General features: G+C 45.5%; 1 protein-coding gene across 2 annotated transcripts in view; it reads right to left on the reverse strand.

The window, feature by feature from the left end:
• nup155 (nucleoporin 155) overlaps nucleotides 1-17,470 on the reverse strand; it is a 177,913-nt gene that overhangs the window by 58,924 nt on the left and 101,519 nt on the right. For both annotated transcript variants that reach the window (XM_069884488.1, XM_069884497.1), the window contains exons 19-20: nucleotides 16,422-16,488; nucleotides 9,456-9,571 (exon numbers count right to left, since the gene is read on the reverse strand). In XM_069884488.1, coding sequence (XP_069740589.1) covers nucleotides 9,456-9,571; nucleotides 16,422-16,488 — 183 coding nt within the window. The remainder of the gene's footprint in view (nucleotides 1-9,455; nucleotides 9,572-16,421; nucleotides 16,489-17,470) is intronic.

Consider the following 17,470-nt stretch of genomic DNA (forward strand, 5'->3'; position numbering starts at 1 on the left):
TGAGCTGGCCCATTTTCCCACTCAGCACCACTGCTTGGCCTTCTCCCTTAACCTTTGATGCCCTGGCTAATCAAAAATCTATCAACCTCTGCCTTAAATACACCCAATGAACTGGGCTCCACAACCGCCTGTGGCAACAAATTCCACAGATTCACCTCCCTCTGGCTGAAGAAATTCCTCCGTATCTCTGTTCTAAGCAGACATCCTTCAATCCTGAAGTGTGGCACTCTTGTCCTAGACTCTCCCACCACGGGAAACAACCTTTCTACATCTACGCTGTCCTGCATTTCAACATACAAAATGTTTAATGAGATCCCATAATTCTCCTAAATTCCAATGAATGCAGGTCAAGGACTGTCAAACTCTCCTCAGATAACCCTGTCATTCCTGGAATCATCCTTGTGAACCCCCTCTGTTCCCTCTCCAACTTCAGGACATTTTTTCTAAAATGAGGAGCCCAAAACTGCTCAGAATGCTCCTCGTGAGGCCTCACCCGTGCCTGACACATCCCTGCTCTTACAGTCCTAGACTATAGTCTAGTCCTGATGAAGACATCAGGCATGATTCGAATGGTGAAGCAGACCCTATGTCTGAATGGTCTCAGTCTGCTCCTCTTATGAACTTCATCGATTTCATTCTAAGTCTAAGGTGTTGGATTTAAGAGTCAGACTTGCATGGTACAGCCCTGGAGAGATGTTGTTGAGCAGAGCGACTTCTGATACAGGTTCAGCAATGCAGAAGATGTTTGGGACATGTGACTTCACTGAGTGGAGTACAAACATTGGGACCTCTTCATTCATCTCTACAAGATGTTGGGGAGGCCACCATCAATCAGGGAAGGTTCACCAAGACGCTACTGGCAACTCGATGGGTTGGCTCTTCACTTCATGAAGTGGCAGCTGAGTTTAAAGGTTGATAAAATCAAGGCCATGGAAAAAATGATTGCTGAGTCTTTTACCCAGGGCAGATGATTCTCGAATGATAGGGTAGGTAATTCAAAAACAAAAGGGCAGGTGATTCTGGAATGAACAGGCAGATGGATCTGGACCGAGGGGAGCGGGGGGGGGGGGGGGGACCCAGACCGAGGGGGCAGGGTGGACCCGGACCGAGGGGCATCCGGACCGAGGTGCATCCGGACCAAGGGGATGGGGTGGATCCAGACCAAGGGGGGCGGGGTGGATCTAGAACGAGGGAGCGGGTGGATCCAGAACGAGGGGACAGAGCTTAGAGGTGAGACCTGATGGCCAACTTTTCATTCAGTGCGTGGTCCATGTATGAAACGAGCAGCCAGAGGAAACTAGAAACGGGTACCTTTTTGACAAAACACGTCATTTGGCAGAATTATGGATGAGAGACTCTGGAAGGACAAGGTCCAAATGAAGGCAAAGGGGAGAGCTGAATCCAGATAGATACATGGCAGAGAAGAGAGGAACATGTCTCAGGTACTGGCAGCAGTTTCACATCATTTGGGCACGGTGTCCAGTACCAGTCATCATGGGGGCTGAAAGACATGTCCATCGTGTCGGACTGTTCTCTGTTCTAATATTGATGATTTGACGTTATCTACATGAACTTTAGAAAGGACTTTCACAAAGATTTGCACGGCAAGCTTGTTTGGAAGGTCAGAGGCATGGGACCCAAGATGAATAGGCCAATAGGATACAGAACGTTAATTGGACACAGAATTGAGTTGAGGGTTCGAGTTTGGGGATAGTGCCAGAGGATTGGCGCATTGCGCATGTGGTTCCGTTATTTAAAAAGGGTTCAAGGAGGAAGCCTGGCAACTATCGGCCTGTAAGTTTGACGTCTGTGGTAGGTAAATTAATGGAGAAAATTCTTAGAGATAGTACTTATAAACATCTGGATAGACAGGGTCTGATCAGGAGCACTCAAACTGGATTTGTGGGAGGAAGGTCATGTTTGACCAATCTGATTGAAATTTTTGAAGAGGTGACTAGGAATGTGGATGTTGTCTATATGGACTTCAGTAAGGCCTTCGATAAGGTACCACATGGAAGGTTAGTTAGGAAGGTGCAGTCTTTAGGTATAAATTTTAAGATAGACAAATGGATTGAACATTGGCTGAAAGGGAGAGGCCAGAGAGTGGTAGTGGATAGTTGTCTGTCAGGTTGGAGGCCGGTGACCAGTGGTGTGCCTCAAGGATCTGTATTGGGCCCATTGTTGTTCGTTATATACATTAATGATCTAGATGATGGGGTGGTGAATTGGATTAGTAAATATGCAGACGATACTAAGATAGGTGGAATAGTGGATAATGAAGAAGGTTTTCAAGGATTGCAGAGGGATTTGGGCTGCTTAGAAAAGTGGGCTGAAAAATGACAGATGGAATTTAATGCTGATAAGTGTGAGGTGCTTCATTTTGGTAAGAAGAATCAGAATAGGACATACGTGGTAAATGGGAGAGCATTGAGGAATACAGAAGAGCAGAAAGATTTAGGAGTAACGGTACATCGTTCCCTGAAGGTAGAAACTCACGTGAATAGGGTGGTGAAGAAGGCTTTTAGTATGCTGGCCTTTATCAATCATTGCATGGAATATAGGAGTTGGGAGGTGATGTTGAGATTGTATAAGACGTTGGTGCGGCCTAATTTGGAGTTCTGTATGCAGTTCTGGTCGCCTAATTATAGGAAGGATATAAACAGAGTGGAGAGAGTGCAGAGAAGGTTTACCAGAATGTTGCCTGGGTTTAAGCATCTGGAGTATGGGGAGAGATTGGACAGATTGGGTCTTTATTCTTTGGAGCGTAGAAGGTTGAAAGGGGATTTGATAAAAGTATTTAAGATTATGAAAGGGATAGACAGAATGGATGTGGATAGACTATTTCCGTTAAGAGGAGGAAAGATTAAAACAAGAGGACATAAGTTAAGAATTAAGGGGCAGAGGTTTAGAGGTAACATGAGGGGGAACTTCTTTACTCAGAGAGTGGTAGCCGTGTGGAATGATCTTCCGGGAGAAATAGTGGCGGCGGAGTCAATTGTATTATTTAAGAAAAGGTTGGACAGGTATATGGATGAGAAGAAGATGGAGGGTTATGGGCATTGTGCAGGGAGGTGGGACTAGAAAGGGGTGTTTGGTTCGGTGCGGACTAGAAGGGCCTAATGGCCTGTTTCCGTGCTGTAATTGTTATGTTATGTTTATTATGTGATCGTGGAGGGTTTGTTGCTCAAATTGGTAGCCTAATAACATTGGTGTGCTGCAGGGATAAGTATTTGGTCCATAAGATATCAGAGCCATTTAGCCCATCGACTCTAATCTGCCATTTTATCATGCGCTGATCCATTCTCCCTCTTTGCCCCACTCCCCAGCCTTCTCCCCATAACCTGTGATACCCTGACTGTTCAAATACCTATCAATCTCTGTCTTAGATAGACCCAACCACTCAGCCTCCACAGCCGCCCGTGGCAACAAATTCCAAAGGTTCACCTCTCTGGCGAAAGAAATTCCTCTGCACCTCTGTTTTAAATGGACGCCTTTCAATCCTGAAGATGTTCTCTCTTGACCATGGGAAACAATTTTGCCACATCTACTCTGTCCAGGCCTACAAACATTCAAAATGCTTCTGTGGGCAATGAGGCAACTTTGAATCCAAAAGGCCAACTCCCCATTGGTTCCCATGTGATACAATCTCAAAAAATAACAGGCCCTGTGGGACCTTGTCAAAGGCCTCACTAAAGTCCAGATTTATAATGACCACTCCCCACTTTCATTAACTTTCTTGATAACCTCTTCAAAATATGATCAGAAATTATCTCTCCAGGGCTGTACCATGCAAGTCTGACTCTTAAATCCAACACCTTAGACTTAGAATGAAATCGATGAAGTTCATAAGAGGAGCAGACTGAGACCATTCAGACATAGGGTCTGCTTCACCATTCGAATCATGCCTGATGTCTTCATCAGGACTAGACTATAGTCTAGGACTGTAAGAGCAGGGATGTGTCAGGCACGGGTGAGGCCTCACGAGGAGCATTCTGAGCAGTTTTGGGCTCCTCATTTTAGAAAAAATGTCCTGAAGTTGGAGAGGGAACAGAGGGGGTTCACAAGGATGATTCCAGGAATGACAGGGTTATCTGAGGAGAGTTTGACAGTCCTTGACCTGCATTCATTGGAATTTAGGAGAATTATGGGATCTCATTAAACATTTTGTATGTTGAAATGCAGGACAGCGTAGATGTAGAAAGGTTGTTTCCCGTGGTGGGAGAGTCTAGGACAAGATTGCCACACTTCAGGATTGAAGGGTGTCTGCTTAGAACAGAGGTACGGAGGAATTTCCCACATGAAGCCATGACGAAAACCTCCCTTTGGTCCCTGCTTTTCCAAATGTTGGTTGATGCCGTTCCTCAGAATCCCCTCCTGCAATACGGTGGAGGTTCACCAGGTTGATCCCAGAAATGAAGGGGGGGGGGTTAACTTTTGATTGAGATGCTTGAGGGAGACACTCACGGGAATTTAGAAGAATAATGGGGAAGCTCTCAGAAATATTAAAAAGGAAGGTCAGACTCGGGGTCGGAGGAGACAGTGAGTCAGTGCCTGGTGTCGGGTGAGAGGAGAAGGAGCTGGGAGTTAATTGGGGTTAATTGGTAAGGGCTAATAAAAGGAGTAGAAAGGGAGGGAGCAGCCAGCGAGGAGCGGCGCAGTGAGTGAGTGGCCCAGTGAAGGAGTGGGGTCTTAGGACTTTGGCTCGAGGGACGAGTGGCCCAGTGAAGGAGTGGGGTCTTAGTACTTTGGCTCGAGGGACGAGTGGCCCAGTGAAGGAGTGGGGTCTTAGGACTTTGGCTCGAGGGACTTCGGCGAGAAGGAGCTACTTGTGTGGGAAGGGTATTTATAGTAAGAAAGGAGGAAATGGAGTCAGTTGGGGTAGTTAAGTGCTCCAGTTGTGGGATGTGGGAAGTCGGAGACACCACAGCTGTTCCTCACGACTACACCTGCAAAAGGTGCATTCAATTGCATATAATGAGTGACCGTGTTGGGGAGCTTGAGCTGCAGTTGGATGAACTGAGGATCATAAGGGAAGCAGAGGCAGTGATGGAGAGGAGTTACAGGGAGACAGTCACCCCTAGAAGGCAGGAGTCAAGGAATTGGGTGACTATCAGGGACGAGTAGTGGGGGTCAGGTATCTGGCACAGGGGCTGCCCCTGAGGTTCAGAAGGGAATGAGGGATAAGAACCGGATACTTGTAGTTGGGGACTCGTTAGTCAGAGGGACAGATAGAAGGTTTGTGGGACGAGATCGGGGATCCAGGTTGGTCTGTTGCCTCCCTGGTGCCAGGGTCAGGGATATCTCTGATCGAGTACATAGCATTTTGCAAGGGGAAGGAGAACAGCCAGAAGTCGTGGTCCATGTGGGGACCAATGACTTAGCTAGAAGTGGGGATGAGGTCCTGAAACAGGATTATGTGGAATTAGGTAGGAAGTTAAAAAACAGGACCTCCAAGGTAGTAATCTCTGGATTGCTGCCCGTGCCACGAACTAGTGAGGTAGAAATAGGAGGATGCGGAGGATGAATGCGTGGCTAAAGAGATGGTGCAGGGGGCAAGGGATAAGATTTCTGGATCATTGGGATCTCTTCTGGGGAAGGTCGGACCTGTACAAGAGGGACGGACTCCACTTGAACTGGAGGGGGGACCAATGTGCTGGCAAGTAGATTTGCTAGAGCTGTGGGGGAAGGTTTAAACTAGTTTGGCAGGGGGGTGGGGAACAGAGTGTGAGAGCAGTGTCAAGGGAGCATGGCCACCTAGTTAAGAATAAAAACGATAACAAAGGTAGGATGGAGATTAGGGTAAAAGGTAGAAAAGAGAATGTATGTGAGGGTCATTCTCTGAGATGCATATATTTTAATGCAAGAAGCATAGTGAACAAGGTAGACGAACTTAGAGCACGGACAGATACTTGGGGTCACGATATTGTGGCAATTAGTGAGACCTGGATACAAGAGGGGCAGAACTGGCAACTTAACGTTCTAGGATACATTTGTTTTAGATGTGATAGATCAGGGGGTAAAAAAGGGGGAGGAGTTGCTCTGCTTGTTAAGGAGGACATTACTGCCGTGAGGTGGCAATATGGTCTGGAGGGATCGTCCAGTGAGGCTGTTTGGGTGGAATTGAGGGGTGGAGGAGGCAAGAGGGTGCCAATAGGGGTGTATTACAGACCACCAAATGGGTCAAGAAAACTAGAGGAACAAATGTGTAGAGAGATAACGTATGATAACGTGTGAGAATCATAAGGTAGTGATCATGGGAGATTTTAACTTCCCTCAGATTGATTGGGATACCCATACAGTTAGAGGGCTGAATGGGCTAGAGTTCGTTAAATGTGTTCAAGATTGTTTTCTGAATCAATTAGTAGAAGAACCGACTCGGGACAGTGTAATACTGGATCTCCTGTTAGGGAACGAGCTAGGTCAGGTATCAGACATTAATGTTGGAGATCCAATTGGGTCTAGTGATCATAATTCTGTTAGTTTTAAGGTAGTTTTAGGGAGGAGCAAGGAGGCCTTAAGTTGAGGTTCTGGATTGGAGAAGAGCAAATTTCGAAGGAATAAGAAGGGATTTGGGGAGTATTGAGTGGGACAGGATATTTTCAGGTAAGGATGTAAATGAGAAATGGAGGATATTCAAACAAGAAATTTTGCGGGTACAGAGTAGATATGTCCCAGTGTGGATCAAAGGAAAGGCTGGAAGTCATAGGGAGGCTTGGTTTTCAAGGAATATTGGAAATTTGGTTAGGAGAAAAAGGGAGGTGTACAAGAGGTATAAAGAGCAGGGAGCTGAGAATTTGAAGGAGGACTACAAGGAGTGTAGAAGGAATCTTAAGAAAGAAATTAGAAAGGCCAAAAAAAGGCACGAAGAGGCTTTGGCAGACAGAGTAAAAATAAATCCAAAGGGTTTCTATAGGTACATTAAAAGTAAAAGATTAGTGAGGGATAAAATTGGACCCCTTGTAGAAAGCGAGGGTAGGCTGAGTGAGAAGTCAGAGGAAATGGGGGAAATTTTGAATGATTTCTTTGCCTCGGTATTCACTAGGAAAAAAAATATTGAACCAGTTGAGGTAAAGAAAAATAGTGGGGAGGTCATGAAGCATATAAGGATAACCGAGGAGGTAGGTATGGCTGTGTTGAAAAAGATAAAGGTGGATAAATCTCTGGGACCGGACAAAATATTCCCAAGGACACTGAGGGAGGCTCGTGGACAGATAGTGGGGCCATTAACAGAGATATTTAGGATGTCACTGGCCACGGGGGAAGTGCCAAAGGATTGGAGGGTGGCGCATGTGGTTCCGCTGTTTAAGAAAGGGTCTAAATGTAAACCTGGGAGTTATAGGCCCGTGAGTCTGACGTCTGTGGTGGGCAAGTTGATGGAAAGTGTTCTGAGGGATGGTATTTACAATTATTTGGAGGTACAGGGATTGCTAGGGAGTAATTAGCATGGTTTTGTCAGGGGTAGATCATGCTTGACAAATCTGATTGAGTTTTTCGAGGGGGTTACAAAAAAGGTTGATGAAGGGAAAGCTGTGGATGTTGTCTATTTAGACTTTAGTAAAGCTTTTGACAAAGTTCTCCTCAGGAGGTTAGGAAAAAAGGTGGAGGCATTAGGTATAAATGAGGAGGTAGTGAAATGGATTCAGCAATGGTTGGATGGGAGGTGTCAGAGAGTAGTGGTAGAAAATTGTTTGTCCAATTGGAGGCCAGTGACTAGTGGAGTTCCTCAGGGCTCGGTCCTCGGTCCACTATTGTTTGTTATATATATTAATGATCTGGAAGTAGGGGTGGAGAATTGGATAAGCAGGTTTGCGGATGATACAAAGATTGGTGGTGTTGTGGACAATGAGGAAGATTACCGTAGATTAGAAGGTGATTTAGGAAGGCTGGAGGTGTGGGCTGAGAAATGGCTGATGGAATTTAATACAGATAAATGTGAGGTGCTACATTTTGGAAAGGCAAATCTAAATAGGTCATATACATTAAATGGTAGGCTATTGAGATGTGCGGAGCAACAAAGGGATTTAGGAGTTGTGGTAAATAGTACCCTCAAGGCTGATACTCAGGTAGATGGTGTGGTGAAGAAGTCATTTGGCCTTCATAAATCGGAGTATTGAATTCAAGAGTAGAGAGGTTATGATGAAATTGTACAAGGCATTGGTGAGGCCAAATTTGGAGTACTGTGTACAGTTTTGGTCACCAAATTATAGGAAAGATATAAACAAAATAGAGAGAGTGCAGAGAAGGTTCACGAGAATGTTGACAGGATTTCAAAGTTTGAGTTACAGGGAAAGGTTGTGCAGACTAGGGCTTTTTTATCTGGAGCGTAGAAGATTGAGGGGGGGACTTGATAGAGGTGTTTAAGATTTTAAAAGGGACAGACAGAGTAAATGTGGATAGGCTTTTTCAATTAAGAGTGGGGGAGGTTCAAACTAAAGGGCATTGTTTAAGATTGAAGGGGGAAAATTATAAGGGAAACATGAGGGGAAATTTCTTTACGCAAAGGGTGGTGGGGATGTGGAATGAGCTTCCGGCAGACGTGGTCGAGGCAGGATCATTGGTTACATTTAAGGAAAGACTGGATCGTTACATGGATAGGAGGGGACTAGAGGGGTATGGACCGGGTGCTGGTCAGTGGGACTAGGAGGGTGGGGATTTGTTATGGCATGGACTAGTAGGGCTGAACTGGCCTGTTCTGTGCTGTAAGTGGTTATATGGTTATGGAACATACAAGATCAAAGCAGGAAAGTTGAGACCAGGACGAGGGACATTGCAGTAAGATCTGGGAGAGTAGATTCAATAACGATGGGGAGGTTAGTATCTCCTTGAGAATCTGGAATTGTCTGCCCAATGAATCATTAAAGTCCATCCTGACTTCCTCCACCTCCAAGCCTGTTCCCCACTTTATCCCAGAGCAGTATTACCCTTACTCTTGTCATCCTCTTGTTCTTCATGTACCTGCAGAACGCCTTGGTCTTTTCATTCATCCTAATGCCAAGGCTTTCTCACTCTCCTCAGTCTTATAAGTTCCTCTCTGGCTCACCATTGATCGCGGACTGGTTTCTGCTTCCTCCACCCTCGGCTTTCTCTTCCTCTTCACAAGCTTTCCCACTATTCTTGTCAACCATGGCTCCTTTACCCGACCATCATTTCCCTGGCTTACTGGGACAAACCGATCCAGAAATCTGCGGAGTTGGGTCCCTCAATATTCTTTACACTTCTGAAAACGTTTCCAATTTAATCCTAGAAGTTCATACCAAATGGTAATTTTCCCTTCTCCAATTAAACACTTTACCATTTTGGCTGCTCTTGTCCTTCTCCATAGCTATGCTAAAGCTCAGGGAGTTGTGGTCACCATACCGCACTGAGAGGTGACCAGAATGGCTTCTCCTCTAGTCGCTGGTCCACAAACTGTGTCACAATGCAATAAGTAAAGAAAGCCTTTACTTTGATCTCACCTCGCATTTCCCAGAGTTCCAGACCCAAACTGGGAGTTCCTGTCGAGGAATTCACACAATCCATTGAGTTCCAGAAGAACATTGGCCAAAATCTTTGCAGTAACGCTGCTCTCCAACTGCAAGAGAAGGCAAAGTTAGCAACATGAACATTCACAGAAAAACAACGGCACAGATTCCTGTAAGTGTAATCACCCAGTTGATCGTTCCCAGCTGTTGGAGAACATTATCGACCTTTCAATGAGCTGGTCACTCCACAGAGGCAGTATGAGAGGAGACCATCAAGACGGTCCAGGTTATACACGAGTCCCCAGTGATCATTGGAACGGGGGCACAGCCTCCCAGGAAAGTAGTTGGACAAAGAAATGGAGGCGCAAGTCAGTAATTTTGTAATTGACATCAAAGTTGGAGGTGTTGGGGATAGTGTAGAACTTTGTCAGAAGTTACAACAGTATATTGACAGGATGCAAAATTGGGTGGAGAGATGCCAGGTGGGGTTCATTCCAGACAAGTGTTAAGTGTGATGCATTTTGAAATGTCGAGCACCAAGGTGGAGTATGTGGTTAATGGCAGGTTTCTTAACAGTGTGGAGGAAACAGAGAGATGTTGGGATCCAGGTCCTAACCCATAGATCCCTCAAGGTGCCCGCACAAGTTGCTAGGGGAGGTATGGTGTGCTGGCCTTCATTAGTAGAGGAATTGAGTTCAAGAGCCATGATGTAACGTTGCAGTTTCATAAAACTCTGGTTAGACCACATGGAGAGCTGCATGCAGTTCTGGTCAGCTCATTACAGGAATAATGTCAGAGCTTTAGAGAGGGCGCAGAGAACATTCACCTAAAATGGAGAACATGTCTCATGAAGCATGGATGATGGAGCTAGGGGAATTATCTTCGGAGGGATTATCTTCGGTCAAATGAAGGTATGTAAGATTATGAGAGGCATAGGTAGGGAGGACCGTCAGTACCTTTCTCCAAGAGCAATGATAACAAGTACCACAGGAGAATACAGGAAAGATTTTGTGGAAACAGGTGTGACAGAGTATATAGAAATGTTTTGGAGAGATAAATTGGGAAAGGTTTGTTACAGTAGGTTACATACAAACACTTTAAAACAGATCTTATTTCAAACACTGGAGCTCTGCCCCATGCTAGATATATCAGCTACACAGCTTTTGCAAGAGCTTTGAAGGGTGCTGAAGAGACTTCACTAATGGATTACAAAAGGCAACAGATGAAAGATTTTGTCTGAGATGCTTCTGTCTGGAGCTGTTCTAGGAGGGACATGTGGTTTGGCAAGCAGAGAGAGTCAAACAGGTTTTCTGTGTGTGTGAGAGAGTCAGAAAGAGACACACACACACACACACAGATCACTTGTACAGTGTTACAGACAGAAACATCAGCTGGGACTGGAACAGGACAAGCTGGCAAGCTTCTGGGAAGACCCATTTGGAAGATGGGTTTGTAAGTGCTTTGTTCAGTTTGGTCAAAGCCCTTATGGTTCATACTGGCTGTCTAATGTTTCACTTGGAATAAGGGAAACAAAAAGGAACTCTGTGGTGACTTGAAAGAAAGAGGTTATCATCTGGAGAACCCTGAAGGGGGAAAGTTTCGTCAGCAAGACACTGGAGTGGATGTCCTAGAACAACAAATCTCTCTCTGAAAACCAACAAGAACCTTCCTGAGTGGTAACCATTTACCTTTCAAGCACCAAAACCTGGTGAACTTTATAAATGTTAAATTCTGTGCACAGTATAAAAATTGCCTGCAACCAATGAACTTGGAAGAATGAGAAGTGAAATTGGACTGTGAACCAAATAACTTTTCTGAACATACACACACACACATTACATACACGTGTGCTTAGAATTAGAAGGGGGTTAAGTTAGGTTAGTTAAGTTAAAGTGTGATTCTATTTTCATGTTTAAAGAGAATTAAAAGCATCTTTTGTTTAAGTAACCATTTGTCTTGGTGAATATCTATTGCTGCTGGATTTTGGGGTCCTCTGGGCTCGTAACATTTTATGGGCGATCGTCCTATCGGATTGAAAAATTGGAGTTTTAGTTAATTGGGTTTTTTTTCAAGCTAATTTAAAGCTTGTGTGGAAAAACAGCAGCAATGGATGTTGATACATTTTTGTCACAACCATCCGCTGGAGAGCAAGAGAAAAGAGGAACTGATGGTTATTAAAACTGACTGAAGTCAAGCATTGGATGAAGAAAATACAAATACAGAGGATTATAGTGAAATATTATATAAGTGAGGGAAAATTTCTTTTGAGTTGTAATTGGAATTGGAGCTAACACACTAATGGCATCGTGAAGAAAACATGTTACGCCTCTACTTCATCAGGAGTTTGTGGAAGTTTGATATGACATTAGAAACCCTGGCAAATTTCTACACAGGTGTGGTGGAAAGTTTACTGACCGGCTGCATCAGTCTGGTATGGGGACACCAATACCCCTGAGAGTAAAGCCCTCCAAAAGGCAGTGGACACAGCCGAGGACATCACAGGGCAAAACCCTCCCCACTATTGAGAGCATCTCCAGGGAACGCTGCTGTCGGAGAGCAGCAGCGATCATCAAGGATCCACACCACCCAGCACACGCTCTGTTTACGTTTTATGCTGCGAATAGTTTATTTATTGCACAACTAATTAGTGATAATTCTGCCGTGCCCACAAGAAAAAGGAATCATGTTGAACCATAGAGCACTACAGCACGGAAAACAAGCCATTTGGCCCTTCTAGTCTGTGCTGAAACACAATTCCACTAGTCCCACTGACCTGCAGCCAGTCCATGACTCACCAGACCTCTCCATCCATGTATCTATCCAATTTATTCTTAAAACTTAAGAGTGAGCCTGCATATACGACATCAGATGGGAGCTCGTTCCACCCTCCCACCACTCTCTAAGTTCCCCCTAAACCTCTCCCCTTGCACCCAAAAGCCATGTCCTCTCCTATTTATCTTTCCTAATTTGGGGAAAGAGTCTACTCGCATCGGTCAATACCCCTCATAATTTTGTAAACCTCTATCAAATCTCCCCTCATTCTTCAACGCTCCAAGGAATGAAGTCCTAACTGGTTTAATCTTTCTCGGTAACTCAATTCCTGAAGCCCCAGCAACATCCTAGTAAATCTTCTCTGCACTCTTTCTATCTTAACCATATAACCACTTACAGCACAGAACAGGCCAGTTCGGCCCTACTAGTCCATGCCGTAGCAAATCCCCACCCTCCTAGTCCCACTGACCAGCACCCGGTCCATTCCCCTCTAGTCCCCTCCTATCCATGTAATGATCCAGTCTTTCCTTAAATGTAACCAATGATCCCGCCTCGACCACGTTGCCGGAAGCTCATTCCACATCCCCACCACCCTCTGCGTAAAGAAATTTCCCCTCATGTTCCCCTTATAATTTTCCCCCTTCAATCTTAAACCATGTCCTCTAGTTTGAATCTCCCCCTTTCTTAATTGAAAAAGCCTATCCACATTTACTCTGTCTGTCCCTTTTAAAATCTTAAACACCTCTATCAAGTCCCCCCCTCAATCTTCTACGCTCCAGAGAAAAAAGCCCCAGTCTGCACAACCTTTCCCTGTAACTCAGACCCTGAAATCCTGTCAACATTCTCGTGAACCTGGGAGTGTGTGAAACCCAATTGCTGACAGCATTTAAGTGACCAGATGTGGACATGAACATCTTACTGATATCCTTCCTGTAGTTAGGCAACCAGAACTGCACACAATATTCCAAATTTGGCCTCACCATAACATCCTAACTCCTAGACTCAATACTTTGATTTATGATGGCCAAGATGCCAAAAGCTCGATGTACAAGCCTGTGACACCACTTTCAGGGAATTATGTATTTGTATTGCCAGGTCCCTGTGTTCTACCCCACTCCTCAGTGCCCGACCATTTACTGCGTGTGTCCTATCCTTTCAAAACGCAACACCTCACAATGTGTTGATTGTGATGTTATGTTCGTACCCTAACAAATCTGAAATCTGGTTCTCATAAGCCAGTCTCCCGCAGCCCCTATGGGTCCCCTGGCCGCACGTTGCCTGAAGTCTGTGTGGGTCTCTCAGCCCCTGAGCCCCTTGCTGGTCCACTGCCGTGGTCACCGACCTGCAGGACATCTCCTCTGCTTCTCCTTCTCTTCCCATTTCTGTTGTCCTCTACCGGTCCCCTGTTCCCTGGAGTCAGCAACTCTTCGAACACATCATGGACCCAGTCCCCTGCAGTTGCAAGATTTAACTTACAAACACGGTCAGCTCCTTTAACAGGGCATTTAGAGTCTGTATGGAGCTGCCGACCCTTTGGAGCAGCGCTGCGTCTCTGCACCAGCATTGCCATCACAGAAGGTCCACCATCATATATGGCAGATGCAGTTGTGCAGAGAGACTATGAAGAAGGTAAGGTCTTGGTCAGGCAAAGGTGAACCAGACAGATGGGTTGAGATGTGTCTATTTTCATGCAAGCACTGAGGAACAGGGCAGATGAACTCGGTGTGGGACAATACATGGCCATTACACAGGGTTGGCTGTCTCGGAGCCAGGAAAGGTTGCTCAACATGCCGGGCATTAGAAGGGCAGGGAGGGAATTTAAAGAGGTTGGGTAGTGGCATTACTGATCAGTGATACTACCCCGGCTGGAGTAAAGGAGGAAGAAGTAGACGAAGGGCTCAGGGCCAAAGCTTTGGTTCCCCTTTACTTCCTATGGCGTGCTGTGAGACCTCCAGCTCTTTTGTGAACGAGACCATAACAGAAAGGGCAGAAAGTTTGGTTAGGCTCGAAGCATCACTTATCTGTCCTGATCTTTACTACATAAAAAAGTGTGTGACTTGCTGAGTTTCTCCAGAATTTTTGTGTCAACTTCCAAGGCAGAAGACGATATTAATGGGAGGTCTCTGAGTAGTGTGGAAGAACTGATGGATCTTGGAGAGAGCTGGCATCCCTCCTCCCCTTGTTTGCTGCTGTGCCCCTCCCTCCCTTCTCCACCTATTTCTGACTGGGCACTGTTCACCTGGGCAGGATGCACATTGACCGCTCCGATTTCTGCTCACCTGCTCTCCTTTCCCCGCCTTCTTTCCCTCAGCTCTCCACCCCCCTTCCCCCTCTATTCACCCAGCCATCCCTCCTCCCTCTGCTCGCTGCTGTCCCCTCCCTCCCCTCTCCACCTATTACCTCTTCCTTTACCACCACGCCTCCCCCCCCTTACCATTGCCAACATTTTTCCACAGCTTGATGAAGGGCTCAAGCCCGAAATATTGGTGATATAATTTTATATAAAGGACACTGTTTGACCTGAGGAGTTTATCTGCTTTTACTGCCCTTGAAGTAGTGCGTTACAGGTAGGATGCAGATGGACAAGAATTTCCAGGATGGAGTCTGGATCAGAGGATACGAGCAATGAGGAAAGGTTGGACAAACTCGGTAGCTGAAGGTGATAGAGGTTTATAAAATTATGAGGCAGGGTTCAGCAGGTCAGTCAGAATGTTTTTACCCAGCAGAAAAATCCTACGTAGTTGAGGACATGACCGCATTAATTGTGATAGAACATTACAGCACAGTATAGGTCTTTCGGCCTTTAATGTTGTGCCTATCTATATACAGTCAGAGTGGAAGTCCATGGATCAGAGTGGATGGATGGCAGCAAAACACACAGTAAATGCTGGAGGAACTCAAGGCGGGCTCACAGCATCCATAGGATAAAGGGATATGACCAACATTTCGGGCCTGAGTCGTCTTCTAGGTAAAAGCAGGCAGGTGTCTCACTAAAGACTGAGAGAGAAAGGTGGAAGAATGTGAAGGGGAGAGGAGTCGAGACCAACAAACGAAGTGTTAATTGGATACGAAGAAGAAAAATAGAAATTAGTTTTGGCTCGATGAAAGGAGACAGAGGGAGGCAGATTATGGGGGGGGGCGTTTCAAACAGAAACTGGGGAAGTCGACATTAATGCCATCCGGCTGACACTCCACTCAGTGAAGGTGGCACCCCAGGTCGTTAACGTGCTGAGGAAGACATCTCGCAAACTGGCCTGTGCTGGTCAGGGAACTCCATATAAAACACAGGGAAGTTTAAAATGTTCAAACTTTGCAAGCTCTTCTTTTCACTTCAGCTGCAGTCCCTTGGACAGTTCTGGTCACCAGGTTTTGAAAGGATATGATCGAGAAGGTACAGAGAAAATTCTCCAGCACCTTGCTCGGGATGGAGAAGTTCAATTACAGGGAGAGTCTGGACAGACCTGTCTCTTCTCCCTGGTGAGGGGGTGAAGTGGGAACATAACTGTTCAATATGTTGGAGACAGTCAGGACGAATGACAGGAAAAATTTTCAATATCTGAGTAAATAACACCAGAGGGTAGAGGTTTAGAAAAGGAATCTATGGAGGGGATCTGAGGTGGGGGCTTTCTTCACCTAGAATACTGCACGTATAGTAAAACCCCAGGTACCCAGAATTCAAGAAACCAGCCAAAAAATTGAGGAAAATAAATAGGTAAATTTAAAATCGGTACTTCTTGCTGTTAGTTCTTCAATCCATGCAATCTCAAGCAACTGGAAAATGCACTGATCAGGCACCCACCAATCGCCAGAGGTGCCAGGTACCAGGGGTTTTACAGTACCTGGAATACTCTGCCTGGGAGTGTGTGAAACCCAGTTGCTGACAGCATTTAAGTGACCAGATGTGGACATGAACAGCTGGGACACAGGGCTTTGCACCAAGTGCCATGAGGGTGGAATGATGCAAAAAGGGTGTCCAAAGGGCAGCACGATAAGTTGGGCCAAACAGCCTCTTTCCATACTGCATGATTGGGCAAAATGTGGGATACGTTTTTGAGAACTCCTCAGCTGTTGCATCATGACTTGGGAGCTGGCTGCCTTCAGCAACTATAGCTGTCCCTTTCAACACTGTATTACAACGTGCTTTCAATATGGCTCTGAGAAGGAAGACGGTTTAAAAGGTGTACTCACCAGTACTGCCTGCTCCCTGTAATGCTGCAGCATCTGTTCCATCACAATACTGCTATCCCAAATATTCCTGAAATATCAACAATAACACAGCATTAAGTTCAGGAATGCACCCCAATTACAATCTGTCCACATTCCTCTAACGTATCAGTGAGAAACATCTCAGCAGTCAGAACCTGTGTATTCTGGTCAATTTTTAGGAAAACTCATTCATAGTGAGAAAAATTCTCATTCTAAAAATAAGCCAAAGGGGATCTTGGGGTCCAAATCCATCCATCCCTCCAGGTCGCCGCGCAGGTTGCTGGGAGAGTTAAGAAGGCCCATGGCACGCTGGGCTTGATTAGTCAGGGCTTGAGTTCAGGAGTCGTGAGGTCAAGTTGCAGCTTCAGAAATCTCTGGTGAGCCCCCATGTTAGTGCACATGTTGTGTTCAGTCTGGTTACCTCGTTCCAGGGAGGATGTGGAGGCTACGGAGAGGGTGCAGAGCAGATTCACCAGGATGTTGCCTGGGTTGGAAAATAAGTCTTATGAGGCAAGGCTAGAAGAACTGGGGCTTTTCTCTTTGAAGCAAAGAAGGTTGAGAGGTGGTGATAGAGGCTAGAGAAGGTTATAGAGGTCCATAAGATTCTGAGAGACATATTTCACTGACAGTTGAACATGGGTTGAACCTGGGAATTTACCGGTTCACTTGCCAGGGTGAACGCTCCAAACTTGGCAGGGAAGGGACAAATCGACCCAGGACTTAGACTCCCAAGGATATAGTATCAGAGCCAAGCCATTTCGACTCGGCTCCAATGTGAACAGGTGACCCCGTAGGCTCTGATGACGTTCTTGTATGCGTGCAGGAACGGGAAGGAAACAAAAGATATTCTTCCAAATAACAACACTGATTTAAAGAGATTCAAGGTATAAACTTTGGATTCAATTTACTAAATTTGCAATCCTGATCAAAGTATTAGGATCTTGTATTTAAACAAAATTATTCATACTTAATTAAAATATAATTAGGCATTAAGTACAGCACAGTATGAGTCCTTCAGTCCATGTTGTTGT

Source organism: Narcine bancroftii, chromosome 1 (genome assembly GCF_036971445.1).
Source record: "Narcine bancroftii isolate sNarBan1 chromosome 1, sNarBan1.hap1, whole genome shotgun sequence".
NCBI classification, from domain to species: Eukaryota; Metazoa; Chordata; class Chondrichthyes; order Torpediniformes; family Narcinidae; genus Narcine; species Narcine bancroftii.